Genomic DNA, 18,209 nt, shown 5'->3' with positions numbered 1-18,209 from the left:
CCCCTCAATTTAAATCAGGCTCAAATGTGCTTGAAGAATCAGCGACCACTGAGAATCTCCATCCTCATTATCCAACTGATTTTTGAGACAAAAAACATTTTTAGAATTTGAATAGAGATGAAAACTACCTTTCCTCCCACCCTCCTAAGATTTTCACTGAGTCAATTGAAGAGAAGCTCAAAAACAAGCTTCTGTCACAAATAAATTCAAAAAAAGTGCAAAGATTTGGCTACTGATAATCTTAAAGAAAAATGGTGTGTAAACTACCTCCAGGTAATACACGTGAATCCAACAATTTTATACAAAATCTTGAGTAGTTTATATTAGTCCAGCAGTTCAGGAACAAAGGGTACCTCTGTTGACTAAAATGAAGCCCTCTCATCAGTACTTGGTAGACAGATAGAACTCAACCACATTTAATATCAAATGAAGAAAGAAAATACTGATTCCAATCTCTGCACGCCTCTCTTCAAAACTATATCCTTGGAAGTAATACAACAACTTATACAATGACTGCATAACAAGGCACAAGAACGCTTACTTACAGTGTTAAAAGCACACTGACTCCTAGACTTTTCCACACAGACCTAGAACCATTTGTATTAGAATCAAATAAATTTTGTCTAAAGGCATGGACTGATCTCATCACAAGCCTGTAAAAACCCAATCCCAGAAGCTGCTTGTGTAAGTGGAGAAATACCCACCTGTACTTTTTCTGCTATCAGTCTGTCCAGCCAGCCAGTGTCGATTCTGTTCAACTGAAAGCTTTCAGTCTCCAACAATTTGATCAGGTATTCGACTGTGGTTCGAAAGTCGCCCCGGATAGATAGCTCCTTCAAAGCCACCACCATGTTTCTGGGAGAAGGACAGAAGCAGATCTCTTTCAGCAACAAATGTTTTACTGTTTTTCAACTATTTTCAAGAACTATTTCATCCCTTTGGAGTCTTAGGAGGGAGGGGAGAGAAACACACAGTCCCAAGAACAAATGAGGGTGCAGACACACATGTGCTCGTTCCAGACAGAATTTTCAAGAAGTTAGCAAACTTGTGAGTCTGACTAATCTGACCATCTGAGCATCAGCAGATCATAGACACTTCGTTATACAGAACACAGAACAAATTATATGCAAACCACCCTTTGTTTTCACTGTTTCCATCATTCCATTCATTGATTGATGGTTAACTAGAATTAGGGCATAATTCTCCCCTTCTTAAGCCCTTTTTATTTTATCTAAATAAGATTTATATACAATAAAATATACTTATTTTAAGTACACTGTTCAATGAATTTTTACAAACACTAAGACCTTAACTTAAAGGTTTCCATACAATGAAGGTAACCAGGAAAGAGAAAGTTGGGCGTCAGCCTGACACTGCACGTAAGAGTGTTTCTTATTTTTTAAGCTGTGTTTTAGCCAACTATAGAATGACTTGCTCATTACTTTGCTTACTTCCCAATTAAGTGTTAAATAACCACATTTTAACAAGATTTCAATACTGTGAGCTTTTTCCCAGTATATTTCTGCTCTGTATTATCCCGAACAGGGCAGGTCCTTACTTTGACATTTATTATGCATCCCACAGACTCAAGACACATACTAAGCTCTTAAGGGAGACAGTAATCACTTTAAACATTTATGGCAGAATATCATAAATACCAGTAGAGAGATAAAAGCAAAGCGCCAAGGGGTTCTAAGAAGGGAGAAGACCCGCCTCCCTTTGGTTTCATAAAGAATGTAAGATCTGACATAGAAAGCAAACTTATGGTTACCCAAGGGGAATGGGAGTGGGGAGGGGTAGATTAGGGGCCTGAGATTAATGGACACAAACTACTACACCTAAAACAGACAAGCAATGTTGATCTATTGCACAGCACAGGGAACTACAGTCAACTAATCACCTATATGGAAAATGATCTGAAAAAATATATAAAAACGGAATCACGTTGCTGCGCACCTGAAGCTAAGACAACACAGTAAATCAACTACTCCTCAGTTAAGGAAAAAAAGGATACGGGGTCTGAAATGGATAAAAGTAAAGCTAAGATTATGACTATGACAGAAATATTCTTCCAGGTGGCCCAGGAGTTCTCAGTTTCCCACCTCCATCCTCCTCTCTATGCCCTATCTTGGCCTGGCTTACTCCTCTACACATTTCAGATATGCATCTAGACATCCCTTCCTTTTGGGAAACCTTCCCTGACCCATTCTGGATGGACGTAGCTGACTCAGCTCCACGCTCCTGTAACACCCTCACGTAATCTCACTATCAGAGACAGCACCTCCTACATTTTGTTCAATGGCTTACTTGCCTCTCTTACCCTGGATCATCAAGTTCCATGATGGCACAGACCCTACGGTGGTCCTCATTACATTGCAAGAAACCATTAAGATATTCAGCAAGTATTTGTTGAATGGAGTAAATGAATGAATGGAGAGAGGGAACAGTAGAAACAAAGGGAAAAAGGAAATAAGGAGGGGTTGTGTCCAGGGAATGTTACAACTGAAGCAGACAGTAATGAGGACAAGGATGAGGGGCAAGTCCACTCATTCAGCATCGATGGAACACTTACTACATTCAGGGGACACCTCAGCAATAAGACACACACAGTTCTGTTCTCGTGGTATTTAGATTATAGTCCATTGGAAATAATAAGGGAAACATGGGCTGGAACTAGTCTAGAGAAGATCAGTGAACACCAAGCTAAAGAATATAAGCCTAATGTCATGAAGAAAGAAGAAACAAACTTTGAGCTGAAGAGTGAACTCTGGCACGGGGTCAAGAGCGTGCTTCAGGACGTCCCTGCTGGTTCAGTGGGTAAGAATCCACCTTGCAATGCAAGGGCCATGGGTTCGATCCCTGGCCCGGGAACTAAGATCCCACATGCTGCAGAGCAACACAGCCCGTGTGCTCTGGAGCCCACGTGCCCCAACTACAGAGTTCTGTGCCACAATAAAGACCCCAAGTGCCACAATTAAGACCCAATACAGCCAAACAAACAAATAAAATATTAAAAAAAGAAAGCACACTTATTGCAGAGACCGTAATTTTCATATGCTCAACGTTAGCCCGGCAGCTTTACACTGCAGATGGATGTCCAGAGCAGGTTGGGAAGTAAGAAGCAAGACTTTTGGAGCAAGTCATAAGATGTGTCCTGGAGAGAAGGCTTGGTGGCCTGCCAATCAAGACTGGAAACCTAAATATCAATAGCGGCCACTCTGGGGATGTAAACGAATGAGGCAGGCTGGACGGGGGACTGTGTGAACTAGAGAGTTCGTGTTTCCTCTAAGAGAAGCAGTCACACAAAGCCTCAGTTAACTTTGGCCAAGTGGAATATAAAACCAATGTCATTGTCACCCCATTTTTTTCAAGAGACAGAAGAAATGCATGCATTTATTTCAATCTCCCACTTTTTAAACAATACTCTATAAGCCAATCAAAACACATCAGTGGCTGTGACTAGCCAGAAAACCACCGGTTTGCAAGCTCTAGTTTCTTCATAACATTAGGTTTATACTCTAGTTTATTCAAAACATTAGGTTTATTTTCTTCACTTTGGCAAAGCAGGATGCAAAAGGCAACTTTATACCAGATGTTTTTTGTGGGAGCACTGCTTTGTAGAGCACAAAATACAGAAAAACTGAGATTTCCCAACTTCTGAAAACACTATTAAAAACCAACATTATTAATAAGTGTTTACTAATTACATAATCTGGGTGTACAGGTTAAAAGTCAAAGGAATAGTATTAAATCCTTGGTGAAAGTCAATCGACAATTAAAAAATATAAAACAGGTAAATCAATTTTGGATAGACATTCTAAAATATCTAACCTGTCAAAATCACCTCTTAGGGCCCTACTTTTCAGGCAAGCAAAACTTAATGTTAAGTTAAATATTAAATGTTTACGCTCAATAGACTATTAACTAATAGCTATAATATACTAGCTATATTGTAAGTTGTACATATATTTCATAGCACATTGAGGTCCCTCATATAAAGTGATGTGGACAGTTCCCTTAAGCCCTTTTCATGTAATAAGCAGCTTAACTTTATTATTTTAAATGACTATAGGACATTTATAGCTATACCTTTATTTTGATGACAAATAATGGATCTTATCCATGATATAAGATGTCAAGGTCTTAGTCAAAAATCTACTTCTGCCCCAAATAACAATACTATTTTTATAGAAAAATATGACATCTTTAGAGTAATCAATTTTATAAGTTGATCAAAAACACATGAAAACAAAAAGTTATTTGACAAGGCTCAGAGTAACAGACAGAGAAACATCTGCCAAACACTGCATAAATTTAATACAACATTAATGCAACTACAATTGAAGATATATTTCTTACAAGAAGATTATCCACATTACTGCTTCTATAGCAATACATGATTCCCTTTCTCATGCTCACACTTCACTGAAGATTACCACAGGTTTATTTTTTGAAATGCAACCACATGCTATTATACTCACGAAATTGCTTCCTCTCGGTTTTCTCCCCAGGAAAAGCAGTGACCAAACTGAGAATCAGCAAATTCATGAAGCCCGCCTGCAGCAGCAACACTGAAATAACCCCAAACATTCTTATTGCTGCGAAAATTCAGCTCTTGAACTGTTCCTGAGCTGGGCTTAAAACCCTGTTAGGGAGTGAAGAATAAGAGATGATATTATATTTATAAGAAAGAGAACGTTCATAAACTCATGGTCGGGTTCTATGTAACCACATAGACACATGAGTGGAAATGGCACAGGAAAACCATTCAGGCTTCCGGGCCAGTGTCCAGCGCTACAGACCCACTGAGGACTCGGCGGTGACACAGGCAGGACTCAATGACCAGGGCAACAGTGATCACTTACTTGTCTGCTCCCATGAAGCCTCTATAAATTCCCCTCTCCAGGGGAGGTCCCAAGGTACTTTAGATATGCCCTCAGATAGCATCTTAATATTAAAGTTCACAGTGGGGGAAAAAAAAGTGTAAACCTTTTAAGTGATGGGTTACCTCATCTGGATTTTCACTAGTGATACGAGCAGCAATAACATGGCCCCTCGGGCAAGGAACGTGAGCCGAATTTTCAAAATCAATGGGAGCATCGCCCCAGGGAGAAACCCCGTACATCATACGGATATCCTTGATTCTGTACAGAGGGATCCCCATGGCAATCTGAAAGGTAATAAAACACAGTCACTCATCTTTCACAGTTACTTCCCTTAAAACATGGAGGCTATCAGATGACGGAGAAGACTTTTCACTTGAGTAGCCACCACCTAAAACACTTTGTTTTTATTGTCTACATTCTACATCACTGAATAAGCAATTCTAAATTATTTGAAACAAAACACACAGAAGGTGTTAATTACTTCCCACTTTTTAAAAAGTCCCCAAATCCCTAATGCAATAGACATGAGATTCCCTCTAATCGTCATTTCTCCATCACCCTTATCTGTAAAATGTCTTTCAAAAATATGACATTTTTAATCAGAATGAAAATATCCAAGGGAAGAGTCAATGTCAGTGGCTCTCCAAGAAGTTCAGACAGCTAAAAAGTCCTAACTATGTCATAATTACCTCCAAATTATCCCCATAAATCAATGGAAAAGGTAGATTTATATACATAAATCTTCATTTACTGGGTTCCTTAATAGGGACCACTGGGGACCAAAAGGGGTTCCCATTGTGGACAAAGAATATGCATTTACAAATCAAATCAAACTTCATCATTAGCTATTACTGCTTCCCACAGCATCTGTTTCCTGGGCAGAATGGAGAAAATAATATTAACAGCGCTATTTTAAACATTATAAAAATAAATGTGTTGTGCCACACTCTTGCCAGGAAAAACCTCAGCCTCTGAAGTGGAATTACACTAGGAAAAAGGAGCTGCTATTTAGTCACTAAGTCATATCCAACTCTTTTGCGACCCCATGGACTGTAGCCCATCAGACTCCTCTGCCCCATGGGATTTCCCAGGCAAGAATACTGGAGTGGGTTGCCATTTCCTTCTCTAGGGGATCTTCCCGAACCAGAGATCAAACCCACCTCTCCTGCATTGGCAGGCGGATTCTTTACCACTAAGCCACCAGGGAAGTTCAAAAAAATGACCTGATGGACTGTAGCCCTCCAGGCGCCTCTGCCCCATAGGATTTTCCAGGCAAGAATACTGGAATGGGTTGCCATTTCCTTCTCCAGGGAAGAAAAAGGAGTAGAGGACAATTAAAAAGTAAGGTTTCCCAGAATTAAAACACCTGAGTACAGCATATCATTTGTAAAGAGTCTTGCAAAAATATGACATTTTATATCAGATGTGTCGGGCTAAAAAGTAATACTCCAGAATTGTTCCATACCAGGAAAACCCATCCACACATCCCAAGCCATTCAGCGTTAAGAGAGGAGCATCACACGAGACTTGGATAGGAGGCACTCTTCTCTTAACACAGGCTGGTTGAGCCAGTTTGGCGGGCATCTCTCATTCCAAACTTCTGAGAGCAGGGTGACTCACCTGGAGCTGCGCGGCAGGGAGGTTGACGTCGGCCACCATCTCTGTACAGGGGTGCTCCACCTGGAGCCGAGGGTTCAGTTCCAGAAAGTAGAAGCTGCCATCCTGGCTGTAGAGGTATTCCACAGTTCCCGCACTCACATAACCAACCATCCTGGCAAGTTTCACCGCACACTCAAAGAAAAAAGAGAAGCCAATCTAAGTACCTCACCTGGTCCAGCAGATGGCCCACTGCTCATCTGAAGCTTCTCCCTCTCAAAGAGCCAGTGTTTATAAGAACCATCAAAGGCTTGTGGCCATATGAGAATAAATTTCACCCTCTTTGATTATTACACAAGATTCCTACACATGGATGACAAATTCAGTTCAAAGTTGAGTGAAAACAGTGTTTTCCACTTGGGGTCACAGGTAATCCCACCTCATGCAGGCGAGATAAAGCACCATGGCAGAGTCTTCATTGTACCCTCTGTCCAGTATTTCCAGTATTCTTCCTAGAGACATGGGTGTCCAGACAGAGCCTAGATTTTCCACTCTGACAGCAAGTGACTAAGTTTTAACAAATGCAATGTCAGAATGGGTGAGTAAAGGGTAATCCCTGATTCATGTTTTGAAAAGGAATTGCTTACCCTCTATTCTCAGCTCTTTCCTTTCTACGGACTGGAATGTGGTCATGACAGTGCAAGCCTATTTCATCATGCAGGTGAGAACATACAAAGAGTGACAAAACCAAAGAGAAAGAACCTGAATCCCAAAATGGTCTGGTGGAGCAGAATGGTCCTAATCACCTCAGGTTATGAATGAAAAGGAAAAATAAATTTCTAACCTATTATGCGGTTGTATTTTTTAGATTTCGTTACTACAATAGCTTAACCTGTACCCTAATCAATACAGAAACTACTAAATTCAGGAAGGATGTTGCTGTTGAAAAAAACTAAAGTATGTGATACTGAGTTAAAAATAGGGTAGTAGTTCTCAAGGAAACAGATACTGCAAAATGGAAAACTGGTGGGCTCCTTGTGAGGCATAAGAAAACATTTGGAGGGACTTCCCTGGCAGTACAGTGGTTAAGACTCCACATGTCCACTGCAGAGGGCATGAGTTTGATCCCTGGTTGGAGAACTAAGATATCGCAAGCCACACAGCGAGGCAAACACACACACATTTGGTAAACTGTCTCCTAAAATAACTTGGAATGCAAACAAAATACCAACTAAGCCCTAGGAAAAATGGCTAGAAAAACTCAGAATGTGAAAAAACCAAAAGGCTTTGTACCCCTAAACCAAAGATGAGAATTTTGCCTTGAAGCAACACGCTGTCAAAGATGAGATCAAGGGCGGCTGCTGTAGTTTCAGCCGGCCTCAAGGTAGTCTTACTGAATGGAGGAGAGAAAAAGAGCTGAATACAGAAGGCAGTAAATAAAGAGGAAAAATTATGTCCAGAGAAACCTTGGGTATGATTACTCCTACCTGAAGCTGACTAGAAGCAAAGAGTCCAGAAACTTACTCAGTTGTGAAGGAATCATATTGCTAAACATACCAAAAACTTGGCTTTCCAAACCCATGACTGATAATCTCAGTAATCTTTTGTGGCCCGAATCCTGCACTAATAGGAAGTGAACTGGGAAAGTTCTGCTAAAGAAGGCATGATCACCAAAGCTCAACCACAGAGAGAGGTGAACAAGGAAGAACATCCTAGAGAACAAGGCCTTAAAGATGGGCAAAGAAGTTACTTTCAGAGAGCAGAACCAAGGGCAGTCAGAGGGCTCACTGAGGAATTACTCCACCGCATGACAGCAAATGACCACAATCCCTACCTACAAGAACGTGGTAACTGCTGTGGACTAGTGATTATTGTCTGTTTTTCATTCTTTTTTTTTCTAAACGGGAGGCATCCTGTTCCTACTCCGAACTATATATGGCAAAAGGAGGTGTCACAAGGTGATTTGCGATTACTGGTCCATAAAGAGCTACATGCACATATAACAGAGGAGTGCACACCATCCAGAGAGCCTGGACTTTGGGTTGAACACAGTTAACTGGATGGGACCTTGGGCTGTCTTCTACGGGGAAAGGCTAAGTAAGTTCTAAGAGTAAGAAAAAGGGTGTGAAAGGATAATGGGTAGCCAGAGGAGCAGACTGAGATACAGAGGTTAAACGCCTTCCAGTAACTTTTCTTTGCGTCATCCATTTAGCAATAGAATCTTCTGAATTTCAGCTGAGCAAAAGGCGGCTCAACTAGTAATTACAACCCCTAACATCCAATGCAGCTAGGTGTCATTGTGTAACTGAATTTCATCCGGTGAAAAGTGAGCAGAAGTAAGATGTGTGACTTCTAGATCTTATTTTTTTTAATTAATTTATTTATCTTAATTGAAGGATAATTACTTTACAACACTGTGATGGTTTTTGCCATACATCAGCATGAATTGACCACAGGTATACACGCTTGCCTTCCAAGTCCTCTCTTCCCCCTGCCAACATGCTACAAGTTGAACACGTTCTTGTAGGCCAGCTCAAATAATGAAGATGATGACACCTTAAAACAAGGGTTGGCAAACTTTCAATAAAAGCCAGATGATAATTATGTTCAGCTTTGTGGGCCATATAGTCTCTGTCGCAACGACTCAGTTTTGTCACTGCAGAGATAAAGCAGCCATAGATAATAGATAAATAAATTAGCAAGCTGTGTTACAATAAAATTTTCTTGACAAAACAGGTGACAGGCTGGATTTGGCCTGCTAGCTATAGTTTGCTGTTCTCTTCTAGGAAATGGCCTTCCCTGGTGGCTTAGTCAGTAAAGAATACGCCTACAATGCAGGAGACCTGGGTTTGATACCGGGGTTGGGAAGATACCCGGGGAGAAGGAAATTGCAACACACTCCAGTATCCTTGTCTGGGAAATACCCTGGTCAGAGGAGCCTAGCGGGCTACAGTCCATGGGGTTGCAAGAGTTGGACACGATTGAGTGAATAAACCACCAAATGGCAAAGCAATAAACTAGGGTCCCTGGGACCAGCTCACCTCTGAACTATGATGAAAGAGAGAAACAGAATTTACACTTGCTTAAAAAGGCAGAGGAACCAGAGATCAAGTTGCCAACATCCGCCGGATCATCGAAAAAGCAAGAGTTCCAGAAAAACATCTACTTCTGCTTTATTGACTATGCCAAAGCCTTTGACTGTTTGGATCACAATAAACTGTGGAAAATTCTTAAAGAGATGGGAATACCAGGCCACCTGACCTGCCTCTTAAGAAACCTGTATGCAGGTCAGGAAGCAACAGTTAGAACTGGACACGGAACAACAGACTGGTTCCAAAGAGGAAAAGGAGTATGTCAAGGCTGTATATTGTCACCCTGCTTATTCAACTTATATGCAGAGTACATCATGAGAAACTCTGGGCTGGAAGAAGCACAAGCTGGAATCAAGATTACCGGGAAAAACATCAATAACCTCAGATATACAGACGACACCACCCTTATGGCAGAAAGCAAAGATGAACTAAAGAGCCTCTTGACAAAAGTGAAAGAGGAGAATGAAAAAGCTGGCTTAAAGATCAACATTCAGAAGACTAAGATCATGAAATCCGGTCCCATCACTTCATGGCAAATAGATGGGGAAACAGTGGAAACAGTGGCTGACTTCATTTTTCTGGGTTCCAGAATCACTGCAGATGGTGATTGCAGTCATGAAATTAAAAGACGCTTGCTCCTTGGAAGGAAAGTTATGAACAACATATACAGCATATTAAAAAGTAGAGACATTACTTTGACAACAAAGATCCATCTAGTCAAGGCTATGGTTTTTCCAGCAGTCACGTATGGATGTGAGAGTTGGACTATAAAGAAAGCTGAACGTCGAAGAATTGATGCTTTTGAACTGTGGTGTTGAAGAAGACTCTTTAGAGTCCCTTGGACTGCAAGGAGATCCAACCAGTCCATCCTAAAGGAGATCCAACCAGTCCATCCTAAAGGAGATCAGTCCTGGGTGTTCATTGGTAGGACTGAGGTTGAAGCTGAAACTCCAATACTTTTGGCCACCTGATGTGAAGAGCTGACTCACTTGCAAAGACCCTGATGCTGGGAAAGACTGAACGCAGGAGGAGAAGGGAAAGACAGAGGATGAGCTGGTTGGATGGCATCACCGACTCAATGGACATGAGTCTGGGAAAACTTCAGGAGTTGGTGATGGACAGGGAAGCCTGGTGGGCTGCGGTTCATGGGGTCGCAAAGAGTCGGACACAACTGAGCTGAACTGAAGTGTATTTTGGGGTTTTTATACTTGTTTTTTATCTTTGGCTACACTGAATGGCTTGCAGGATCTCTGTTTGCCAACCAGGGATTGAACCTGGCCACGGCAGTGAAAGCCCAGGACGCTAACTACTAAGCCACCAGGGAACTCCGTAAGCCATTGTATTTTGGAGGTCACTTTACTACAGTAGTTAAAGAATAATCTCAATAAACACATAAACACACACACGTAGAGATGAAATGTAAAAACACAGACAACCATATATTTAGCTTCTTGGGAATCCAGGAGAAAAAAAAAAGAGATGGAAAACGTATCTCCAATAAGAAGAAGATTGAGTTCCAAAAAAGACCATGTTCAGATTTCTAAACTATAGCTAATTCCAAGGGACCCTATAAAACTGCTGAGAGATTCTTTTTTTCATACAATAAAACAGAATATGTAAACTTGAAAGCTACTTAGAGGACCTTTTAAGAGATAACGGACTTGAATAAATCCATCTGTAGACGGAGGGATAATCAATTTAGAAAATGGAACTACCAGCTTAACAACCAGCTTATCACGCGCTTGTTAAAGAACCAAAGAATAAGACTAAAAATTCCAAAATATTTCTTTATCCCTTCTCAAATTGTACACTGAAATTTTTTGTCAAAAGCATTAACTAATTTAGAGTTTGCAGTGTTCACTGGCATCTCTACTAGAGGGAGAAAAGCAGAATTTTTATTTTTCCTCTAGGTAAAGGATACTTTTTAAAGTGTATTTTTAATTGGATGATAATTTCTTTACAATATTGTGTTGATTTCTGTCATACATCAACATGAATCGGCCAGAGATATACCTACGTCCTCTCCCTCTTGAAGGATACAATCTTATCAATTATCCAGAATAATTGCCTGATATTCCACTATTCTCAGATGGGCGTATGAATTAAATGAGCAGTTCTGTGCAAGAAAACAAAACTTAGAGCTTTTCACACACATACCTGTTCCATATGTTCAAATACTGCTGGAGTAGCAATAGCAGCAGGAGCTTCTTCAATAATCTTCTGATGCCGGCGCTGCACAGAGCAATCACGACCGAACAGAGAGATGGCGTTGCCATACTGATCCGCTAAGATCTGCACCTCCAGATGACGAGACTGTTTGGCTAGTCTCATCACAAAGATAGGAGATCCAGGAACTTCAGCTTGAACCTATATTAGACAATAAAATAGAACAAATTCTTAAGGGGTAAGTACTTTTCTATTTTGATAAGCTGCTTCCACTTCAACAGGCAAATAAATGCCTGGGAGTGTCAGGGACCCTGTTAGAAAAAAAAAAAAAATATATATATATATATGTATATAGTTCATACTCTCATCTCGTCTTAAGGTACTGTATTCTCAATTATATAACTATTAACTGATAGATACATAAACACATGTTACAAGGGCAAAGGACAAAATATTATGAAAACATGCACACAAATTCCACAAAACGGCAAAGTATTACCATGAATTCCAAACAGCCAAATGTACAACTTGCTCCAGATGAAAAACTTTCCTGGTTCACATTACATAATATACAGTACTGTTGTAGTCAAAGAACTTTCATCTTCAGTTTTGAAGCGTATTGCCCTTAGATACAGAATTCTATACTAGCAATTATTTTCTTTTAGCACTTTAAAGATACCCCAATGTTTTCTGATTTCTACTGAGATGAGAGCTAACAATCTTACTGTCACTCCTTTGAAAGTAATCTGTTTTTTGCAGCTGGTTTAAGATTTTCTTTTTTTCTCTCTCTTTTTAGGGGAGTGAGGTGGCAGATTTACTCTGATAAGCTTAGATGTGGTTTTCTCTGCACTTATCCTTGCAGGGCTCATCGTGGTTTTTGAGTCTATGATTGGTATCTTTTCAGGAAATTCTGAGCCATTAGTTCACTAGTTCAGAAACATTCTTAGCCATTGTCTCTTCCCCAGTGGCTCAGCAGGTAAAGAATCCACCTGCAATGCCAAAGACATGGGTTTGATCCCTCTATTGGGAAGAGCCCTGGAGGAGGAAATAGCAACCCACTCCAGTGTTCTTGCCTGAAAAATCCCATGGCCGGAGGAGTGTGGCAGGCTACAGCCCAAAGGGTCAACAAAGAGTCGGACATGACTGAAGACAATCATGCTTCCGCTCGGGGATTTCTTCAAACACTGCCTCTGCTCCGTTTGCTCTCTCTCCCCCTCTGAGACTCCAGGTATGTAATGCTAGATGATTTCACTGTCCTCCATGTGCCACATCTCTTATGCTCTGTTCTATTACGTAACAAGTCACCTCAAACTCAGTGGCTTGCTCAGGACACCAACCGTTTTCTTTGCTTGTGAAGCTGTGTTCATCCAGGCAGTTCTGGCTGTGCCTGTGGCCACTCAGTCTGCATATCATCATTTGGTGACTTGAGTAGGGCTGAATGGTCTCATTCAAATGCCTGACGGTTTGTGTCAGCTGTTGGCTGCTGGGTCTATGGAGCCTCAACTGCAACAGCTCATCTCTACTGCATGGGACCTCTCGCCCTCCAGTAGGCTAAACCAGGACTTCTTCAATGCAGCGCTCTAAGAAGTGGGTGAAGACAGAAACTGCAAGGCTTCACAAGCACTAGCCTCCAGAACTTACACAATACCACTTTGGCCACATTCTAATGGTCTAAGCAAGCCACAAGGCCAGCTAAGATTCAGTTCAGTTTAGTTCAGTCGCTCAGTTGTGACCAACTCTTTGTGACCCCACGACTGCAGCACACCAGGCTTCCCTGTCCACAACCAACTCCCGGAGCTTACTCAAACTCATGTCCATTGAGTCGGTGATGCCATCCAACCATTTCATCCTCTGTCATCCCCTTCTCCTCCTGCCTTCAATCCTTCCCAGCATTAGGGTCTTCTCAAATGAGTCAGTTCTTCACATCAGGTGGCCAAAGTATTGGAGTTTCAGCTTCAGCATCAGTCCTTCCAATGAATATTCAGGGTTGACTTCCTTTAGGATTGACTGGTTGGATCTCCTTGCAGTCCAAGGGACTCTCCAACACCACAGTTCAAAAGCATCAATTCTTCAGCGCTCCGCTTTCTTTATATTCCAACTCTCACATCCATACATGACTACTGGAAAAACCATAGCTTTGACTAGACAAACCTTTGTTGGCAAAGTCATATCTCTGCTTTTGGGGTGGGAAAAGAGATGCCATCTCTTAATGGGAGAAAAGCCAAAGTCACACTGCCAAGGGATATACATACAAGGATGGGAAGAGTTATCACAGCCATCTCTGCAAACAAGCTACTATGGTCTGCCCTCTGGCCACAGTAATTCACATACCTCCCACATGCAAAACAGACTCACCCCCTCCCAAGACCCCCAAAGTCATCCAATCATGGCATCAGGCCCGAGGTCCATTTTCCATGAGTCATGAGTCATGTCCACAAGCAAAAGAGACTTCTTGGGTGCAGCTCCTCCTATTAGTGCAAAGATCTGGGAACTAAAAAGACAAATTATCTTTTCCCAACACTTCCAACATTTAATGATGAGATGGGGATAAAAAAATACTCCAGTTCAAAGAAGAAACAATAGGAGGTACATTAATAGTCACTGGTCCACAATAATTCTGAAGTCCAGATGGGTAGATGTCGTCAGGTTTCCTTACTCCACAGGCATGGAGCTTGTTTTGCTTTTCTCTGTGGTCCAATTCTGATCCCTGGGAGTGGCTTTCTAAACCATGGCTCCCCTCTGTTCTTAGCAGCCCACCGGGGCCCTGAAAAATCTCCCTTACTACAAGAAACGACTAATGCTTACAACTGAACAACTTTCCCAGTCTGCTTCCTATTCATAGAAAATTGAAAGTTCTGAGGCCTCTTTAAAGTTTGAACTGTCTCTGTTCCTTGCAGTCCCTTTGGTACATTCGTCAGTGTAAGTATCTTGAAAAATTTATGAGTTTCCTATGAATCATATTGAAAATTCACTTCTTGCCCCAAAAACATATCCATAACTTTTCTGCACAGACCTCTCTATACCTCAGGCATGTCAGGCTGCTGTGGGACAACATCTTTAAAATTCTTAGAAGCCCTTTTTTTTCCTAGCTCTTAAATTATTTCTGAGGTCTTAAAGGATCTCCCAGGCACTCTGGATTTGGCCTCTACTCTGAAGTCATTTTTTACTTTGAAAATTTTTTGCCAGTCTGAGAGATCGGTAATGAGAAACAGTTCTATTTTTAAACTCAACAGGTTTGGAACACCTTTTTGAGTTCACCTCTTTTTTATAGTTAAAAAGAAATCATAAGCATCAAACAGATACTTTTAGCACTTTATCTAAACAGATCTCTTTAAGTAGATCTACAAGTTCAATACAGTCTCTACTTTCCAATACAGTCTCAGGTAACTGTTTCATCATTACAGAACATGGGTGACCTTTCCCCTCATTTCCGTTCCATCCTGCACTAAAAGTTTGTTTATCATTCTTCTAGGCTTCATTACCAAGCTCCTTACCATCTTTTCCAGCCTTCACATATGAGCCAGTCTCAAAGCAAATGCCACATAGTTTACTTTTTTTGCCAGGTCAGCATTACACCATTAGGTTTCAGTTTCTAGGTCAGCTATCCATTGACGCCTATCAAACCACCAAAATTTCAGTGACTTAGGGCACTAACCATTTTGCTTGCTTACAGCAATTTGAGCTGGGCTCAGTTGGGCAGTTCCTCTGCTGATCTTGACTTGCAGCCACTCAGGGAGTTAGCCATCTAGCAACTTAACTAGGCTTGGATGGTTTAATATGAACTCATGTACATGTCTCCAAGGTGTAGATGAAACTGTCAGGTCTAGGAAGCCTCAGATGAGACAATTCATCTCTGCTTTCTGTGGCCTCTCTTTTTCCAGAAGCCTAGACTATGCTCTTCACAAGCGAGCCTGGAGGCTCATTCCAAAAGGCCAAGGGCAGAAACCAGAAACCTCTTGCAGCTTTGGTTTTGAAATTAGTCACCATTTCTACTGTATTCTATTGGTCAACAGAAGTCACAAGGTCAACCAAAATTCAAAGGGTGGAAGGAATAAAAGTCACTATTTCTTTATGGGAAGAAGGCGAAATCATACTATAAAGGAAGTGTATATAGGGATGAGAAGAGTTATCATGGACATCTTTGCAAATAATCTCACAAGCTCTTTTCTGTATTTTTCATCCTTTTTGTCTCTTCATGCTTCAGTCTGAGCTTTCTTCTGACTTGTCTTCCAGTTACTAATTCTTTCTTCAATTGCATCTAAGATGCCATTAAACCCCTCTATTGAATTAATTTTCAGTTCAGTTCAGTTGCTCAGATCTGTCCAACTCTTTGCGACCCCACGGACTGTAGCACACCAGGCTTCCCTGTCCATCACCAACTCCCGAAGCCTACTCAAACTCATGTCTGTTAAGCTGGTGATGCCATCCAACCATCTCATCTTCTGTCACCCCCATCTCCTCCTGCCCTCAATCTTTCCTAGCATCAGGGTCTTTTCTAATGAGTCAGTTCTTTGCATCAGGTGGCCAAAGTATTGGAGCTTCAGCATCAATCCTTCCAATGAATACTCGGGACTGATTTCCTTTAGGATTGACTGGTTTGATCTTCTTACTGTCCAAGGGATTCTACAGAGTCTTTTCCAACACCACAGTTCAAAAGCATCAATTCTTCAGCACTCAGCTTTCTTTATGGTCCAAATCTCCCATCTATATATATGACTACTGGAAAAAACATAGCTTTGACCAGACGGACCTTTGTCAGTAAAGTAATGTCTCTGCTTTTTAATATGCTGTCTAGGTTGGTCATAGCTTTTCTTCCAAGGAGCAAGCGTCTTTTAATTTCATGACTGCAATCACCATCTGCAGTGATTTTGGAGCCCAAGAAAATAAAGTCTGTCACTGTTTCCACTGTTTCCCCATCTATTTGCCATAAAGTGACGGGACCAGATGCCATGATCTTAGTTTTTTGAATGTGGAGTTTTAAGCCAGCTTTTTCACTCACTCTTTCACCTTCAAGAGGCTCTTTATGCCTTTCACTTTTTGCCATAAGGGTGGTGTCATCTGCATATCTGAGGTTGATATTTCTCCCTGCAATCTTGATTCCAGCTTGTGCCTCATCCAACCCAGCATTTCACAAGATGCCTCTGAGGAGGCAGGTGAGGTGGTCTGGTATTCCCATCTCTTGAAGAATTTTCCAGTTTGTTGTGATCCACACAGTCAAAGGCTTTGGTACAGTCAATGAAGCAAAAGTAGATGTTTTTCTGGAACTTTCTTGCTTTTTCTATGATCCAGTGGATGTTGGCAATTTGATTTCTGGTTCCTCTGCCTTCTCTAAATCCAGCTTGAACATCTGGAAGTTCTCAGTTTATGTACTGTTGAAACCTAGCTTGGAGAATTTTTAGCATTACTTAATTTCAGAGAGCCTGAGTGAGGCCAAGCCAAGAGCATCCAGATCAGGAATTAACCATCCCACATACTTTATCTAAAATGTCAGCACAAGCAGGGCAAAAAAAATTAGGAAGGTACTGAGTCTTCCTTGTTACTCGGAAGGCCTATGAGCCACACAAATCATATAGGGAAGAGCTATCTGAGAAACTGAGCAGTTTTATATAAGAGAGAATAATTACTGCTTGAATTAGCTAAATGAATAAAACCTTAGACTGAATTGGACATTTCACTGATATTTTTTCCCCCTGCTACTAAGTAGGTAGAGGCTAAAGGGAATGATTCGATTAGTTACAGACAAAAAGTTTAAATATTTTCTAGACATCCAAATTATAGTGTGAATTAAATCACATATCTCTGATATACATATTTGTTCAAATAAAGAATGACAACTTGTACTCCACCTGTCTGAAGAGGTTAGGGAAATCATCTGCATTGTTGACTTTTCTGATTCCCTTCCCTCCTCCTCCTTCTGAGGCCTTGATCATTACTGGATATCCAACTTCCTCCGCTGCCTTCAAGAAGAAAGAAAGAAATTGAAGTGAGAATGGTATTAGTAGAGAAGGAGAAAACTGGCATTTTCTCCCTTTAAAAAAATGCTGTCATCTGGTAGGTCTATTAATATATACAGTAAAAAAAAATAGAAAGATCCTGAAGAAATGGTATTAGATGAGAAAAAAAGTACCAGAATAGTATTTGTAGTACTGGGTTGATCCAAAAGAAACTGTGTTTGTCTTTTTTAAAAAAATACTTCTTCATTTATTCAGCAGCGATGGGTCTCAGATGTGGCCCATGGGGTCTGTCTCTGTAGCCCACGGACTCTCTGGCTGTGGTGTGCGGGCTTAGTTACTCCCGAGCTGTGGTGTGCGGGGTCAGCTGCTCTGTGGCACGTGGGCCCTTAGTTCCTGACCAGGGATCAAAACGAAGTCCCCTGCATTGCAAGGCAGATTCTTAACCACCGGACCGCCAGAAAAGTCCCAAAAGAAACTGTATTTTTTGGTAGGTAAAAAATGGTTCTATATTGGCA

General features: G+C 41.1%; 1 protein-coding gene across 8 annotated transcripts in view; it reads right to left on the bottom strand.

Annotated features, from left to right (window-relative positions):
- The window catches only part of ACACA (acetyl-CoA carboxylase alpha), a 274,450-nt gene that overhangs the window by 156,364 nt on the left and 99,877 nt on the right, over window positions 1–18,209 (bottom strand). For all 8 annotated transcript variants that reach the window (XM_043481750.1, XM_043481768.1, XM_043481775.1 and 5 more), the window contains 6 exons: window positions 17,587–17,697; window positions 11,732–11,941; window positions 6,507–6,677; window positions 5,009–5,170; window positions 4,482–4,645; window positions 705–855 (listed from right to left, as the gene is read on the bottom strand). In XM_043481750.1, coding sequence (XP_043337685.1) covers window positions 705–855; window positions 4,482–4,645; window positions 5,009–5,170; window positions 6,507–6,677; window positions 11,732–11,941; window positions 17,587–17,697 — 969 coding nt within the window. The remainder of the gene's footprint in view (window positions 1–704; window positions 856–4,481; window positions 4,646–5,008; window positions 5,171–6,506; window positions 6,678–11,731; window positions 11,942–17,586; window positions 17,698–18,209) is intronic.

The sequence above is a fragment of the Cervus canadensis genome, chromosome 1 (assembly GCF_019320065.1).
Source record: "Cervus canadensis isolate Bull #8, Minnesota chromosome 1, ASM1932006v1, whole genome shotgun sequence".
In the NCBI taxonomy this organism is placed as follows: domain Eukaryota; kingdom Metazoa; phylum Chordata; class Mammalia; order Artiodactyla; family Cervidae; genus Cervus; species Cervus canadensis.
The sequence above is the reverse complement of the archived record's forward strand: the minus strand, read 5'-3'. Positions and strand labels throughout refer to the sequence as shown.